This window comes from Nansenia antarctica, assembly GCF_963989245.1.
Source record: "Nansenia antarctica genome assembly, chromosome: 15".
Classification (NCBI taxonomy): Eukaryota; Metazoa; Chordata; class Actinopteri; order Argentiniformes; family Microstomatidae; genus Nansenia; species Nansenia antarctica.
In genome coordinates, this window is record NC_137685.1 from 28,201,560 (window position 1) to 28,220,542 (window position 18,983).

The 18,983-nt window shown below is 43.9% G+C and overlaps 1 protein-coding gene across 1 annotated transcript; it reads left to right on the forward strand.

Annotated features, from left to right (window-relative positions):
- Nucleotides 1-7,029: 7,029 nt before the first annotated feature.
- osgn1 (oxidative stress induced growth inhibitor 1) lies at nt 7,030-18,306 on the forward strand (the record flags this gene model as incomplete). The annotated part of the gene is made up of 6 exons (XM_080546124.1): nt 7,030-7,155; nt 9,855-9,991; nt 10,555-10,746; nt 12,780-12,871; nt 14,027-15,146; nt 18,136-18,306. The coding sequence occupies exons 1-6, from the start codon at nt 7,098-7,100 to the stop codon at nt 18,304-18,306; spliced, it is 1,770 nt and encodes a 589-aa protein (XP_080402250.1). The 5' UTR covers nt 7,030-7,097.
- Between the last annotated feature and the right edge of the window lie 677 nt (nt 18,307-18,983).

Here is an 18,983-nt window from a genome sequence, read left to right on the forward strand (position 1 = left end):
AGAAATGAAGCGTTGTTGGCATGTTGGGGGATGTTTGCTGCAGGCAGAGATCACTGATAGTGCCTTTCATTCAGTAAATTCAGGATTATACATTGAAATGTTATGAATTAATTTATCATGTACAATTTTGCTATTATGTGGACATCAATCCATCAATTGAATTAAGTCAATTGAAACCGAAGACCCCAACCTTGCCTGCAATAGAATGACCTACAATGGACTGGAGTTAGCAGGAGCCCTATGTAACACACTTATCTATTTGACTTGATGCTGATGCAAGAAGTTGTTTATGCAAGTCAGACTTTTGCAACTGTGGGTTACACATTGCAGACATAGCACTTGGACTTGGTATTGACTTGGAATTCAATCATAATCTATGTCTCAATCTCTCTTCATTTCATATGTCAATATATTTCATTTACATTTGTACTGACATTCAATTGTGAATGAGTGCACAACATTTTTTAACATAGAGTCAATATCTTGATATTAGTCTGAGTGACACAGGTCTCCGTGTAGCCATTAGACCATGGGGCTTAAGGGCTGAGGAGTGAAACAAAGGAACAAAGTGTTTGCAACTATTTTAGTCATGTGTTGCAACTATTTTAAAGTTGGCAACAAACTTTTCCCGTCACCAGAACTATGAACAATGATATACAATTCTGCACTTCATTCATGTTCCTTTTGAAGGTTTTGTGATTGGCTTAGGTGGAGCCACCATGTATCTCCCTCTTAATCAAAAACACTGAGCTGCTGGGATAAGTTTGACATTATAGCTATTTCAGCGGGTGCTGACATTATGTAATCTTATTTATATAACGCCTTAGTCCCCATGACAACCAGAACAACCCTCTGTCGGTTCATAAAGGAGTTTTCCTTTGCTATGTTTTCTTTTGGGTTTATAAAGCGCCTGAATTGTTTGGATATAGGGCTGTCCCTCTTTGTTCCAAATGCTCGTTAGTTCTTCGAAAGGGATGGGAGGAATGCTTTTGTGTACTTTTAACTCTTGGAGCCCCTCGGAAATGATGTCTCTAACGTATTACATACACTTCATCACACAGTATGCATCTTAAACCAACTCAGACGCCAATGAAAACATAAAACCACAACATGTACTGTGCAGTTTTACATTACAAAAGTATTTGAATGAATGGACTTTATTGTCATTGCTACAGTACAGGTACCAAACAACGAAATTTAGGAGGGGTGGCTCCCCACACATATTTGCACTTATGTCCGATAATGCTCCCAGAAAATTGTTGCAATTACAAATGCTTTGGTATTAAGATGTTTATTTCTTTTGTTTGCATTGGAACAACACAAAAAAGCTGAGAAAAAAGCCAAATCTCATTCCACACAGAACTATAAAAATGGACTGGACACAATTATTCAGAATTGTATGAAATAATTGTATTTCAAGCATGCAATTCTCCTTTAATTTGTATTTAAGCTCATCTGTGGCAAGTTACAGGTGCTGGTAATATAGAAATCACATTTGCAATCAGTTCAAATTGTTGGCACAACCTTTGTGTTGTGTGTCTGTGTGTAGCACACTGAGCATGGAGAAAAGAAAGAAGAGCAAAGAATTGTCTGAGGATTTGAGAACAAAATTGTGGAAAAGCCAATGGACAATCTCAAGGCTACAAGTCCCTCTCCAGAGATCTTAATGTTTCTGTGTCCACTGTGACCAACGTCATCAAGACATTACAACACATGACACAGTAGCTAACCTTCCTGGACGTGGACAGAAGAGAGTTCTTTTCTGTGTGGAATGATATCAGATTTGGCTTTTTTTCCTCTGCTTTTTGTGTTGTTCCAATACAAACAAAATAAATAAACATGTGAATACCAAAGCATTTGTAATTGCAACAACTTCTCTGGGAGAAGTGGTGTATTATCTGACAGAAGTGCAGGGGTGCCAATATTTTCGGCCATGACTACATCTCTCCACATTGCCTGTGCTGCAGGCTGCGGCCTACATCGCTAATATTTTTAGAATGCACAACATTCTCCTCTGCCAGGTTCGATAGATAGAAGGATGTGGAAGGAATGTGACTGGCAGTGGTCTGTCTATGCCAGTCAAACAATGATCCAGGTGCTATTTGTGACCCAGACAGGATTCCATAAAGGGAACACAACTAGGAGATAACTGCCAACTGACCCCAAATTCAAAACCTTGATGAAAAGAACCCGTGACTGTTTTTGTTTAGACTAGAGTGACACGGATGCTACCAAACTGTCACAACTGCAGTGTATCCAATGATCAGCCTGGCTAAGAACAATGACCCCTGGGTTAGAGCAATACTGGAACTTTCTGAATCACAGCCAAGCCACTAGATATGATGGTGCATTTGGCGTGACTAACTGAATGACACAGCAGTTTAGAGCAACAGGCAACCTGTCTATTCACAATGAATTAGCAAACAAAGTAGGAAGGCGTGTTTACCCCAAGGTGAAAATCAAGCCATAGCAACAATGATTACATAAGGATGAGTAGGCATTTGTTAACATTACATTTCTGGCATTTAGCAGACGCCTTATTCCAAATTGACTTACAATCAATACATTTGACTAAGTAAGTGAATCATCAATCCACCAGTCATAGCAGGAAAAGTAATCTATGCTAATCTGATCTGGAGAAACAGTGGGGGTAGTAGATATCAGAGGAACAGTATAGGTATAGTATCATGCTACAGAGCTTGTGTGGACACAGCTTTGTGTGACAGAGAGTGACAAGATCACCACTGGAAGTCAATACAGAGTTGCCTCTCAGGTTTATACTCATTATGAGCATGCATGAGACGCATGGTTGAAAACCAGATAACCCACCCAGGTACATCAATAGGGACATTTCTTTGTTGAATTTAGCAACAAACAAAAAAAGTGATCATATCATATGATTCATATCCCTATGTATTTCAAAGAGAGAGAGAGACTGGTTTCGCCCACTAATCATGAATATGATGACATGCAGGTATGTTTAACATTCAATCTCGTATGTAGTAGTATGCATTTAGTATGGGTGATCAGGTGAATCAGTCTGTTTACAAGAGAAGGCGTGTCCGTTGCACATTGCGTAGTTAAGAATGATTGGCCCAAATTACTCTGATGGCGCGTTTCAACCAATCGTTTAAGAGTGTTGGCTAAATGCGAGGAGAAAAACAACGCAGAAGAAGGCCTGTAGTCGTTTCAGGGTCACTCCCCCCTCGGCAGTGATTGGCTGCCTGCCTGTGGACTCGGCGGTGATTGGCTGCCTGCCGGTGGAACTCAACGCCAGTCGGAATGATAAGACCTGTCCGTGTTTCCGTCGCCGGGACACTGTAACGTTATTGCAGCATTTCACACATGTCGTCTAAAGATATATAACAGGTAGCATGCAACGCTGAATCAGCACACCTTGGGAGATCAGCCATCAATATTTTGACTTTGGGGAATAAATCCAACCTTGTTCTAAGCCAGGATCTCCACCCAGGCGGCTTTGTCAGGTGCTGGTTCGGGGCTGGTCAGCGGTTCATTCCTCGGTATGGATCTGGTTACATTTTATTTCTTTCTCCTCATTTTGATTTTACAACTTCATATCACCCTGACATCTGATCAGTTGTCTGCTCGTAGGCGATAGAATATGCATATCTGGTTGTTTATTAAACCGCTTTGCATCATTCCTCTGATGTGGACAAAAATGTGCATTAGTTCATTTGACATCCATGGATTCAATGTGCCGGTGGTGGGTGGTCAGGGGGACAGGGACACATGTAAGTCCACCACCAGACATGGGTTACAACGAGGTGATCTGGCTCACAACCACCAACACATGTGACGGCAGGGTTGCAGCAATGCACCCGGGGTTGTCTAGTGTTTAATCTGGAGATCATTATTACAATCTCGTTAAGAGGGTCATGCCATCTGCAGATGTGCCTCTCAGAGTCTAGTGTTCCACCGGTGAAAGGGACAGAGACTTAACACAATGGGACACAATAATGCATGGCTCAAGAGTCCTTCTGCTTCATCTGAAGTGAGCATTAGATATATGGATATATATGTATCTAGACGTCCACACTATTTATATCCGCAGTCTAATCCTCTCTGTCTATCTGTCTGGCTCCTATTATGTCATACTAGGGGATCACGTGGCCTCGCAGGTTTACATCATGCTAGTGTAATGTAGTAAGTTTAAGGGGAGTGGCTTGTATCAAAGTGGGAGTGGCTTAGAGAGTTAAGGGGAGTGGCCTGTATCAATGTGGGTGTGGCCTGTATCAAAGTGGGAGTGGCTTAGACACTTAGGGGGAGTGGCCTGTATCAAAGTGTAATGTAGTATGTTTACATCATGCTAGTGTAATGTAGTATGTTTACAACATGCTAGTGTAATGTAGTAAGTTTACATCATGCTAGTGTAATGTAGTATGTTTACAACATGCTAGTGTAATGTAGTATGTTTACAACATGCTAGTGTAATGTAGTATGTTTACATCATGCTAGTGTAATGTAGTATGTTTAAAACATGCTAGTGTAATGTAGTATGTTTACAACATGCTAGTGTAATGTAGTACGTGTACAACATGCTAGTGTAATGTAGTAAGTTTACATCATGCTAGTGTAATGTAGTATGTTTACAACATGCTAGTGTAATGTAGTATGTTTACAACATGCTAGTGTAATGTAGTATGTTTACATCATGCTAGTGTAATGTAGTATGTTTACAACATGCTAGTGTAATGTAGTATGTTTAAAACATGCTAGTGTAATGTAGTATGTTTACAACATGCTAGTGTAATGTAGTACGTTTACAACATGCTAGTGTAATGTAGTAAGTTTACATCATGCTAGTGTAATGTAGTATGTTTACATCATGCTAGTGTAATGTAGTAAGTTTACAACATGCTAGTGTAATGTAGTATGTTTCCATCATGCTAGTGTAATGTAGTAAGTAAGTTTACATCATGCTAGTGTAATGTAGGGGTAGTGGTGGTCCAGTGGATAGTGAGTTGGACTTGTGATCGGAAGGTTGTGAGTTCGAATCCCGCCTGAAACCACACCACTACTAGTGTGTCCTTGAGTAAGGCACTTAGCCCTCAGTTACTCCAGGGGGAATGTCCCTGTCATTCGTAATTGTAAGTCGCTTTGGATTAAAAAGCGTCTGCTAAATGGCAAAATTATTATGAATTATTTAATGTAGTAAGTTTACATCATGCTAGTGTAATGTAGTAAGTTTACATCATGCTAGTTTAATGTAGTATGTTTACAACATGCTAGTGTAATGTAGTATGTTTACAACATGCTAGTGTAATGTAGTATGTTTACAACATGCTAGTGTAATGTAGTATGTTTACAACATGCTAGTGTAATGTAGTATGTTTACATCATGCTAGTGTAATGTAGTAAGTTTACATCATGCTAGTGTAATGTAGTAAGTTTACAACATGCTAGTGTAATGTAGTATGTTTACATCATGCTAGTGTAGTGTAGTATGTTTACATCATGCTAGTGTAATGTAGTAAGTTTACATCATGCTAGTTTAATGTAGTATGTTTACATCATGCTAGTGTAATGTAGTATGTTTACATCATGCTAGTGTAGTGTAGTATGTTTACAACATGCTAGTGTAATGTAGTAAGTTTACAACATGCTAGTGTAATGTAGTAAGTTTACATCATGCTAGTGTAGTGTAGTATGTTTACAACATGCTAGTGTAATGTAGTATGTTTACATCATGCTAGTGTAATGTAGTATGTTTACAACATGCTAGTGTAATGTAGCATGTTTACAACATGCTAGTGTAATGTAGTATGTTTACAACATGCTAGTGTAATGTAGTAAGTTTACAACATGCTAGTGTAATGTAGTATGTTTACATCATGCTAGTGTAATGTAGTATGTTTACATCATGCTAGTGTAATGTAGTAAGTTTACATCATGCTAGTGTAGTGTACAGTGAAGGGTAGCTGGTGAGAAATGTATCATTGTACTTTGATGCATTATTTATTTATTGTGATTAGAGGCTTCCAGGCTACTATTTTGTCTGTCATTTTTGTCTCTTTTTTCCCCCCACAAGTTATGGCATGCTGTGCTGTCATAGGTTTGCCTTTATTGACACACACTGGTGCGCTTAGAAGCACACGCGCGCGCACAAACACACACACACACACATCCTGGATGTTTTATCTGACAAATTTATCCGACATTGATCTAATAGTACACAAAGTTACAGTGTTAAATGGTGAATGCTTTGGGCTAGGGTTATCAAGACTTTGTTTTCAACAACATCGAACAGTAACCATAACAACAGCAATATTGAACAAAAGATTCCAGGGCACATCTTAACCTACATCTTATGTAATAACTCACTTATCTGTTACATATATCTGTTATATAGCTGTTCATTTTATCACTTCGTTGTATAGATGAATGTACTCATAAGAACAAGTAATTTTTCTTGTACTCATAAGAACATGTCAGACTACAACTTAATCCTTCCCCATCATGCCACACACTGTGATATCAGCCCAGCCTACCGTGCCTTCAGGGTTTGGTCTGGGATCTTAACATAGCATCTTGCCTGGGGCGCCACTATCACTTTAAAAGTTCTTGCAGAGTCACGCTTACCAGCAAAGTGAGTTATATAACTCTGCTGGGCCGTACGCCTGGCAGGTCTCTCTCCACCATAAGTCCCCCCCCCTTTCCCATTCCACACACACACACACACACACTTTACTGTACTTCCCACCCACTCCTCCTGCTGCTCCATGCAGCTGCCTTGCAGGTTTTAAGATGTCCTCACCCTTCCTGACAGAATGAGCTCACTGTTGGACGCTACCCCAGGCATTTTAGTGTTCTCCCAAAAAATTACAAATGACGTTTTAGTAGCGACAGTTTACTTGCCCCATCTTATCTGGACACGTTCACCTCAGCTTGAGGTCATGACCGGTGGCTCTGACTGGGACAATGTTTGGTTTATTTCCCTAAACAGTGCAGTGCTATGGAAACCAGGGGGGGGGAGTGGAAATGTACTGAACTGCACTGACCGGTAGAAGTAGGCTGACATTTAAGGCTTTTGACACTTTCCCGTTTCTTTTCTCCTCCCAGATAAAAGCAATACAACTATGGATCTGGACCTGCACCACACAGACACCAGAGAGATCCTGCCAGTTGTTGTCATCGGTGAGACTGAGGCTACACTCACACACACACACACACACACACACACACACACACACACACACACACACACACACACACACACCACACACACCACACGCACACACACAAACACTTTTTTGTTGTTGTTGTTTTGGGGGTGAGAAGTATGGCAAATAATACAGTTTACATCCACCAAGTTTATATTCACTATTTCTTTTTCACTATTTCTTTTTCCCACCTATCCCGTCCCACCCACCCAACGACAACAGCAAAAACAACAACAAACATCACAAAAACCAACGCAATAATATTGACAATTGAGTTAGCAAGTAGATAGCTAGAGGAAAAAGAATAAAAAAGAAAACTAAGTAAATTAGTGCACTGGGAGCAACTTGGGGTTCAGTGTCTTGCCCAAGGACACTTCGACATGTGGCCAGCCGGGGCTCGAACCGCCGACCTTGCGATCATTAGGCGGTGGCTCTACCTCCTGCGCCACAGCTGCCCCGTCACATTCATGGGGATTTGGTGAACTCTTTACAGAACTAGAATCTACACTGCGCAACCTTTGCCGGAATTATAAGGAAGGAACCTGTTTTGCATCAGAGGGCTTTCTGGTGGGTTCTCTGCTGAGCCGGTATTCTAAATGTCATGAGTAAGCCAAGTCAACAGAGCAAGTAAAGCCAGTGAATTCGTCAAGCTCGTCACAATGACACGGCATCTTGTGACTATTGTCTTGCGCGCGAACCTAATAGACCTTTATGCGGCCATAATGATCTTGTTATTAAAAGGTGGGCCAGTGAGTCCATTCCTCTCAATACCAGATGACTTAATATTTCCATTAACAAAAAAGCTAAGTGGTACACGATTAATTAGTTTCATTTAGTTTAGTTTATTAGTTCAAATCAGCCCAATGCGCTTCACAGAGAGCGAAGAAGATAAAGCAACAACTAAGATGGACATTTAAAACCACATGATGGCAGAACACGCAAGCAGGCGAGGGCAAAAAACCTGTACACTGTGCATCCCAAAAATGCCCTTGCAGCCCTCTACTCATAGAGCGACTATCTCCAGTTTGCCTACCAGCGCACGGCAGCAGCCCCCAAACCCCCCCCCGGGGACCCCCAGCCGCCCCACGCAGCCGACTCGCCCCACCACCAGCACACCCGACCCAGCCAACCAGGCACAAACTATAATTGCCCTGCACCTGACTAGTCCAACCAGGTGCCCCGGCGGCGGAACAGACCAAACACACGGAGGGGCCCCAGAGGAGGGGCCCCAGAGGAGGGGCCCGCGAGGGGAGGCCAGAGAACCAGCGGCGCACAGCAAGCAAGCAAGGGCGGGAAACCTGTTCAGGAAAAATTCCCCTGCAGCGCTGTACTCAAAGCGACTACCTCACGTGTGCTTATCAGCGTACACACTGTACCCAAGTCAAGTGCTTGGTTGACTCCCAGCTGAACCCTTCAACACGCAAGTCCTCTTTTCCTGTCAACAGAAGATTAGTTTATAGTTCGGTGGACAGTCCCCATAAATGAACAGCAGTAAATGGAGCAGCTTTAGCCTACATGGCTAATTTCCAGGTTGTTAATATGCAACCTAAAAAATTAGTTTAAAGAAAAATAATGACATTATGTTTACAATTAGAGTAAGCATACAAACAAAATGAAGAAAGACATCCAAACATATCACACACATTTGGAGCAAGCACAAACAGGCAGGCACAGATGATGGCAGCAATCAATGCGGTTCATGCAAGAAAAACAATACAAAGGGGACAAGGGAAAAGAAAATGGTCAGAGCAACCACAATAAAAGGACATACAAGACATTCACTCACCGGCCACTTTATTAGTTACACCTTGCTAGTACCGGGTTGGATCCTCTTTACCTTCAGAACTGCCCTAATTCTTCGTGGCATAGATTCAACAAGGTGCTGGAAACATTCCTCAGAGATTTTGGTCCATGTTGACATTCTAACATCACACAGTTGCTGGAGATTTGTGCCAAGAAAATATCCACCACACCAATACACCCCCCACACCCCACACCATTACACCACCACCACCACCACCATTACACACCCCCACACCCCACACCATTACACCACCCCACCACTACACCACCACCACCAAGGTGAGAACTGCCACTCATTGGATATTTTCTCTTTTTCTGACCATCTCTGTTACCCCTAGAGATGGTTGTGCAGGAAAATCCCAGTAGATCAGCACTTTCTGAAATACTAAAAACAGCCCGTCTGGCACCAACACCCATGCCAAGTTCAAAGTCACTTAAATCACCTTTCTTTCCCATTCTGGTGCTTGGTTTGAACTAAATGTATTGAGTTGCTGCCACATGATTGGCTGATTAGATATTTGCGTTCATGTGCAGTTGAAAAGGTGTACCTAATAAAGTGGCCAGTGAGTGTACACGCAGGCGGGTATAGCAGAGATGGAGGGGCAGCATCGATGATTATGTCACATAATAACACACACACGTCACATCTGACAGAGATGAATGTGTGCAGTTATAGTTATCAGACAGCCATGTTTTAAGGTGTGTTGTAAAGGTGGATTCATGTAATAACGTCTCTGTCCAAAAACGTTTGACAGCTTTTTTAGGCAGTTCATCTTCAATGGTCTCATAAGACACAGGAAGCTCATGTACAATGACAATATTGTACCAGACTGGTCTGAGCCTGTCTCTCCACTCCCCCGTCTCTCCCAGGGAATGGCCCCTCAGGGATCTGCCTGTCCTACCTGCTGTCAGGCCACACCCCCTACCTCGCCCCAGAGGGCACCCACCCCAACGCCCTGCTGCAGGAGAAGCTGAGTGAGCGGCGGCACCTCTCTCTGCTGGAGCAGGTCAGTACCACACCGCCTCATAGTCCTGCCTGAACAAGAACCACACCCTCCCAACACTCAGGCGCTTGTTGTGCAGGTCTGAAAGGGAATGGGATTGGACAGGTGCCAGGATATAGGGTTGAGTTCCATCTTGCCTTTTGACAAGCCATAGTTCTTAGTACTCGCTGGTCACTAGACACTTGAATCAGATTTATGTTTTCTGAACATGATGTTCAGATCACAGTACGTGAATCCACATTCTTATCATTCTTCCAAAGGTCCCACACCCCACATTTCTCCCTCCAGCAAAAATGCCTGGCAATAAATCTGTAAAGAAAAAAAAGAAAGAAAATTGTACTTGTAACACTTGAATGACTCTTGGATACAATGACATGACACAATCATTTACTGATTGCTTTGTTGTTAGCAGACATCTTACATAACTTACATCTTGATATAGGCGTTACAATGGATAACGTGTATGCTTACAGTATCTGAGTGGTAATAACTTGTGTGTGTGTGTGTGTGTCTGTGTGTCTGTGTGTGTGTGGTCTGTGTGTCTGTGTGTCTGTGTGTGTGTGCAGGACCTGGAGTACCTGTGTGAGGGACTGGAGGGCCGCTCCTCCAACCCTGTGGCGGTCCTGTTTGACTCCCTGCTGCTGCCCGACAGTGACTTTGGCCTGGACCACGCCTCGCCCCTGCTGTGGCGCTACCAGCCTGAGCGGGCCACGCCACACCTGGTGCTGGGCAAGGGCCCGCCCGGAGGAGCCTGGCACGTAAGTGATGATGTCATCATGACATGATTGGCCAAATCGATCTCCCAGTGTCCATCCTAATACAGAACTTCTTCTAGATCTGAAAGGATTGGATAGATATTAGATTAGATGTTAGCTAACAAAAAAAGCCTGGGAGTCAAGTTGAAAGTTGGGGAAAGTTTGAGTTGTGTCAGACCCAAAAAGGTTTGTTGTCTTTGGTACATTTGGATAATGTACACCAGTGGATAATCATCAATCAATCTTACCAATGTTGACGGCTAGTTAACAGGCATGATAATCGCTCACCTTTTGTCGAAATTAGCCGTTTTGAATCCAAAATAGGTGACTTCCCTGAATCCTATAGATCCGATGAGTTTTGTTTTTTTTTGGGGGGGGGGGGGGAAGCGGAGCGGAGCGGAGCGGCTCTTTAGTCTGGAACGCACGTTGAACGTTCGAACGATTAGATTTTGATGGGCCGTTGATGGCCCGGGCTACAGAAAAGAGAAGCAACAGGTGCGCAGGCGTGAAGGGGTGAAACTCCTTGGTGAAGAAATTGGTGACAGAACGTCAGCCGCGGTTTTCGTATGCTGAGAGAAGACAAGGACTGAAGTCGCAAATACTGAGATAAGAATGTAACGTTAACAAAACACAAATTGCTAGCTAACGATAGATGGCTAACTTTGGTACTAACATTTGGTACTAACATTACAGTGCAGTACAGATAACTACTAACGTTAGCGTTGTCAGCCTATTTTGCAAGCTGTTAGCCCCTTTCACACATAGTTCCCTGTAAATTAAATGGAATCGCAACCCAGGCCAGCCAGAGATTTTCGCCGTTTAATGAACTAAATGCCCAAAAAATATGATGATGAATACATATAAAACTGAGGTATGATATATGGCAGATATATAATATGGCAGTCTCAGGCACCTGTCACGTCTCCAGTAGCTACATTAGAACTTTGCATCCTTTGTACATATAAGGATCTTGTAACTTCGCAAACAATGGCAAAATGTAAATAGTTTACTCTATGTTCAACTGGAAAAGGTAGTGACAGAAGATTTTCGTGTTTTGATTTCGCTGGGAGTTCGTTAAAAATTCCTTTCCACCAATGAACCGTGGAGCCGCACCGTGTGAGCAGGCTGACCGGGAGGGTCATACAATATTTGTATATTAAAGGCAACGCCGCGGCAGTTGAACATAGAGTAAACTATTTCAATGTTGCCATTGTTGCGTTTTATATGTATTTATCATCATATTTTTCGATATATAACGGAAGTATGATATATGGCAAATATATGGTATATATGTGTTGAGCTTGGGTGCACATGGATCGCGTATATATATACTGTATATATATATAAATAAATAAAAAAAATCCGCGCCCCCCCTGCAGTACCCCCCACGCCCCACAGTTTGGGAAACACTGTACTAGCTTATATTAAAGCTGCACTGTTGCGCATTTCATGAGAAGTTGTCAGTCTAGTTTCTTATACAACATATGTGTATGTTTACATGTGAACATGTAAAGATACTTTATTTGCACTTAATTATACATTCATATTTTCGTTTCTGTACAGAAACAACTCACTAAAATTGACTATTGCATAACTGATTTGGAGGGAAAAAATCCACCTCTACCCCCCCCCATTCGGTACCATGCCATATCGTGGCTTTTGCTGAAATGACGCCACTGGTCTCGTAGCCTATTGGAGTGTGTGTGTGTGAGTGAGGGAGAGTGAGAGGGAGTGCTTTTGTGAGCCCGCATGTATCATGTGTCTCTTTCTGGTACCCCAATAATCTTTTTTGGCTCTCAGTCTCCGACTGCCCTAGCAGGATCCGGGTCTCATATCCTTCTCACCTTTTTCACCCCGACCTGTTTTCATGCCTGAGTTTAACAAACAACACGGTTGGTGTGCAAAGAACACTGGCATGCAAAGCAGTGTGGGGCACAAACAGGACTTGGCTGAAAATTCCTGATAACAAATTGTTTTGCATGTGGACATTTGGATCTGGTGGTTTATTGTTTGTCTGCTTTGTTTTTCCTCCTCAGGCCATGGAGGGCTCTATGCTAACGCTAAGTCTGGCTAACTGGATGGAACTGCCAGGTCTGAAGCTGAAGGAGTGGATGAGAGAAAAGCGCAGGTGGGTACTGACGCATCGTCATTTAGTGGCCATAGACGTGTCAGCCTGTGATTCTAATTCAGGTCTGTTCCGTTCAAATGACACGTTCCTCCACGTGTAAAAACATCAGGCAAGAAATCATTTCCTTGAATCCAGCAGGTCTGCTTTACATGTGTGATGGTGCGATGCAGTATGTAAATGTCTTCCGTGAAAAAGCATTTTGAGACTGCTGAAACCCTTACATTTTAATTGATATGTTGAAAGGAAACAGATCAGTTTGTATGCTGTTTCAGTGGGTTTGGTATAGGAACCTAGGGGGTTACCAGGCGTATTGCTGGCTTTCTCTGTGTACCACATGTACAAAAGAAGAGATTTGGTGAGGCTGCATTCTCATTTGATGCACCCAAATTGTGGAATGCACTGCCAGTTTACATTAGGGATGCAACCTTTACGGATGCAAATATGTTAAAGTCAAGACTAAAAACCCATCTTTTTAATATTGCCTTAAAAGTACTAAATAATTAAATGATGATTATAGAATGATTTAAAGCACTTTGAACTGCAACTTTTGCAGGAAACAAATAAAAGTTATTATTAGTATTTGCTTAAAGTTAGACACCATCGAACTTAATCACTGTCTTCGTATTCATGATACTACAGGCTCTCCAACCTTCTCACTGTGTCTAAGTGTCAGGCTCTCCAACCTTCTCACTGTGTCTAAGTGTCAGGCTCTCCAACCTTCTCACTGTGTCTAAGTGTCAGGCTCTCCAACCTTCTCACTGTGTCTAAGTGTCAGGCTCTCCAACCTTCTCACTGTGTCTAAGTGTCAGGCTCTCCAACCTTCTCACTGTGTCTAAGTGTCAGGCTCTCCAACCTCCTCACTGTGTCTAAGTATCAGGTGAACAAGGTTCTCACTGTGTCTAAGTGTCAGGTGAACAAGGTTTCTCACTGTGTTTAAGTATCAGGTGAACAAGGTTCTCACTGTGTCTAAGTGTCAGGTGAACAAGGTTCTCACTGTGTTTAAGTATCAGGTGAACAATGTTCTCACTGTGTTTAAGTATCAGGTGAACAAGGTTGTCAGGTGAACAAGGTTGTCAGGTGGTTTTGGCTTCTAGGAAGTCTTATGTGTGTCTGACAACATCAGTGACCCCGTGTGTCTGTATGTGTTCACTTCAGGAACGTCCGCAACGACCGCGCCACCCCCGCCGAGATCGCGTCCTACTACCAACACTACGTCAGCCAGATGGGTCTGGAGCACAGCTTCGCCTGCGGAACCACCGTCACCTCCCTGCAGCGAGTGGAGGCCGGGGGGGGCCGCCCCCCCATCTGGAAGGTCCAGGGTCTCCAGAGAAGAAGAGAGGCCGAGATCCTGGAGGGTGGAGGAGGAGGAGGAGGAGGAGGGAGCGCCGCCCGGACCGAGGAGGAGGAGATCCCGTTCACCGTGTGCGCGGAGAACGTGGTGCTCGCCACGGGCACCCACGACATCCCCGCCCGCCTGGGGGTGGAGGGCGAGGGCCTGCCCTTCGTCTGCCACAGCTTCTGGGAGCTGGAGGAGGCCATCTCCCGGGGCCGGCTGGACCAGGCGTCGGACCCGGTGCTGGTGGTGGGGGCGGGCCTGACGGCGGCCGACGCGGTCCTGGCCGCCCACCATCTCAACACGCCTGTGTACCACGCCTTCCGCCGCTCGGTCGCCGACCCGGCCCTCATCTTCAACCAGCTGCCCAAGCTGCTCTACCCAGAGTACCACAAGGTCCACCAGATGATGACCCAGCAGCAGCACCGGCCGGGACAGGACCTCCCACCCCCCATCCCCCCCACCCCCACCGACGACAACAACAACAACAACAACACCTCCACCACCCCCGCCTCCTCCTTCCTGTCCTCTGACTCCTACCCCGGCTACGTCAGCCTCCCCCGGCACCGCGTGGTGGTCTTCAAGCCCGGCGGGAAGGTGGTGCTGGAGGCGGAGGGAGGGCAGCGCACGGTGATCCAGGTGTCCATGGCACTGGTGTTGATCGGCGCCCACCCCAACCTGTCGTTCCTCCCCGACAACGGCCGCCCCCTCGGGCTGGAGCCCCAAGAGCCCATCACGTGCCGGAGGAACCCCCTGGACGTGGACCCGTACACGTACGAGTCGCTGAAGGAGGGCGGGCTGTACGCCATGGGCCCCCTGGTCGGGGAGAACTTTGTCCGGTTCCTCAAGGGGGGCGCGTTAGCCATCGCTAGCGACCTAGCCAAGAGGCAGCGAAGGGGGGGGGGGGGCAGAGAGGGAGACGTCACCTCCGCTAGGGGCATCGTTGGACAAACAGAGTCTGCGTGTGTCTAGGGTCATAGGGGTCACTCAGTTGGAGGTGGGACTAGAGGTCTGTGGTATGTAGGCTGGGCTTGCACTGGACTAGACTGGACTGGACAGAACTGGACTGGACTGGTCTGGTCAGGCTGAAGATTGATCTTCAGTCTGTGACAATGCCATCAGCAGCAGTGAATCTCCCAGGAGACAGAGAGGCATGTCCGTGCGTGCGTGTCTGAGCTGCTTTCTCACCAGGCCAGCAGAGTAGGTCAGGTTGATGTGTAGCTAGTCAGGTGGAGCTCCAGGGGAACAAGGGTAGAATTCAAATGTCCTTACTTGGTTCCTCGTGAATGAGTGCAAATGCCTTTACACACAGATGGACCCTTGTTAATGTTTGAAATGTCAAACGTCAGCGACATGACATCCGGAGCTAAATCGACGTCAAAGATCGAGTGTCTTTTGTTGTGTGGTGTTTTTCCGTTTGTAAATCAGTTTTATTGTGTAAATCCAGTAGAAGCACTTCAGTTGCCATACAACATGTTCACGTACGGGTTCTTTAAATGAGTTTAGTTTTGTGATCTTTCATTGTATATTTGTATGGATATCCATATATTAGCCATTCTTCCATGTTAGGTCCTACTGTATGTTTTTGTACAATGCTATTCTCCCCCATAGCAGCAACAGACTTATGACTTGTATCTCTTCACTAAAAAGAAACTCAAGTTTGCCAAGCAGAATCATTTTGTTGTATCATTCCTGATACTTGAAGTTTAATGTCTCAACTTAATGTTGAAACCTGTTGGACCTAAGATTTGGTGTTATTCGTTAAAATGTAAATATTTAAAAATATATATTTTATGTAGCACTGTTTGCTTCAGTTTTATTTTTGTTTTTAATCTCACCGTAATGTTCAATGATGGTTATTCTCTTTATGTATTTAAAGTAAACTTGAAACATCAAATGTTTTAAAAGAAAACAGTACAACTTATGACCACGTTCAGCCTCAGTATGAGAAATGATTGATGCGGTCAGTGTTTTAAGACTGATCTACCTACCTACTGACTGGCCCTTCCTCTTCTCATCTAGAGATGCTTGTCATTTCCCTGTTTGTTTCTTCTTGGTCATGTTTGACCAGATGGTGCCTTGGCCAGTTGCATAGTCTGAGCTACTGTTACGGCTCCCAGCAACATTTGGTATAGAGCCAGTGCTTGGAGACACATATTATACAATAGCACAACACCATAGTCTACCTTCAAAAACTGGAAACGGATAATATTCATACTAACCACTAGGGGGCCATCTAGAGCCTGTGACATGGTGTCTAATGAACATTAGAACCTGTGTTAATTTATTTAATAATTTAAGTTGCACAAACCAGTAGAAATCCTTACCTTGCCATAACTAGAATCTCATCTGATCTCTCACACAGTTTTCATATAGTAACATACATACTTTGAGTAACACATGTACTATGAGATGGTAGTACATATTGTGTGATGATAGCCAACCAAACAACACGTTTTTAATCTGCTTGAGCTCATGGAGCACTAATGGAAAGTCATCAAATGAAACCCAGAATCCCAGCAGCTAGCAGATTAAGTGCATCACAGAGTTGGCTAGCTAAGCTAGTAAAGGCTCCGGTAGCACTTGTTGCACAAAGCAGGACCCATCAGCCTTTTCCATGCCTGATCTATTGTATTTAAAATGTGCATTTACTTATTTTACAGAGTTTTTTTTTTTTATTTCTCATTCACACAGTCTCAGTTCAACATTTATACCTGAGATAGTATTAGATATTAATAAATTATTTAGTTTTTTCTACTATCCTACCTGAGTTCTGTGTTTGGAAGAAAAAATGTTGTTCTTAAAATTGCCACCTTAAAATTATGATTTAGATTGCTATCATAAATTCATATGTGCACTAAAGAAATTCAGTCTTTCTATGGATTGTTTATTAAATACACTGTTTTCAACAAACTGGTTGTCATTTGGCTTGGCTCTTTTTTTCACTCCCATTAACCATAGTGTACAATCAATTCACAATATAGTCTCGCTTGCCATATTATGGATACAGACACATTAGACACATTGCCTGTGTGTACAACCTAGTCCTCCTCATGCCCATGTATGATCTCCTCACTGTCCTAGTGGTCAGAGTAGAGTACTGCTCTGGGACCTGTAGTTCACTGTCCTAGTGGTCAGAGTAGAGTACTGCTCTGGGACCTGTAGTTCACTGTCCTAGTGGTCAGAGTACTGCTCTGGGACCTGTAGTTCACTGTCCTAGTGGTCAGAGTAGAGTACTGCTCTGGGACCTGTAGTTCACTGTCCTAGTGGTCAGAGTAGAGTACTGCTCTGGGACCTGTAGTTCACTGTCCTAGTGGTCAGAGTAGAGTACTGCTCTGGGACCTGTAGTTCACTGTCCTAGTGGTCAGAGTAGAGTACTGCTCTGGGACCTGTAGTTCAGCGGGGCGGCTGTGTCTCAGGAGGTAGAGCCGGCGTCTAATAATCGCAAGGTTGGCAGATCGGCGGTTCGAGCCCCGGCTGGCCACATGTTGAAGTGTCCTTGGCAGGACACTGAACCCCAAATTGCTCCCAGTGAGCGGGCCGGCGCCTTGCCTGGTAGCTTGCCGCCATTGGTGTGTGAATGTGTGTGTGTGAATGGGTGAATGAGAGGCCGTTGTAAAGCGCTTTGGATAAAGGCGCTATATAAATGCAGTCCGTTAATCCATGTAGTTCAGCAGCACTCTGTGACCACTAGGACCGTGATGAGATTGGGAAGTTCTCTGTGAGTCACATGGGGACACATGAGGACATTAATGGTCTTTCACATTGCACCTCGGGTTACATTAACCCCTGTGTGGAGAACACTAGACCTACTAGGAGGTTGCGGTGTTTTCCCAACAACAAGCCTGGGATGACCTCAAGGCCCTCCTCAACAACAAGCCTGGGATGACCTCAAGGCCCTCCTCAACAACAAGCCTGGGATGACCTCAAGGCCCTCCTCAACAACAACAAGAAGAGAGCCTTCAGGTCTGGTGACGAGGAAGAAGTGAAGCTAGTGCAGAGGCAGCTGGAGGAGAGCAGGGACACCTGCAGGCTGGAGATGGAGGACAGCCTGCAGGAGAGAGATGTGGAACAGGAAGATCACTGGCTACAAGCAGGCTGACAAGTGGCCATCGAGTTGAACCAGGAATTCAACAGGTTTCACTCAGGAGCTAATTATCTCCCTCCCCCCAGCTCCACCAATGACTCTATCAACTCCATCCTCCTTCAATCAATCAAACTTTAATTATATAGCACAAGTCATACATTGAATGCAACTCCCAAGTGCTGAACATAAAAACAATAGTAAGTTAAAAAAATATGAAAATGAGTAAATAAAATTCAACACAATAAAACAAGAAATAGCAGATAAGAAATAGTTAAAATAGAACACAATAAAACCAGGAATAAAACAAGAAATAGGAGATAAGAAATAAGAGGTGAATGACAAGAGATGGTGCCTTGGCCAGTTGCATAGTCTCAGCTATACTGTTACGGCCCCCAGCAACATTTGGTATAGAGCCAGTGTAACTGTCATAGTAAAGATGTAATAATAATGTTCTTATTTTCTTAAATGTAAAAAGATTCTTTATAGAAATGTATATGTTATTGTTGTACAATTATTGTTTATTTTGTTTATCTAAACTTGTACGTGTTGACGTCACCTCACTGTTCACGTACTGTGGTCTCGCGATGAGACGGGATGTATATATATTGACGGAGGCTGAACGTGTAAGGGTTTTTCCGTCACTGTCATGAAGAGAAGTTTGATGTTTAAGACGGTATATAACTATTCTAGCT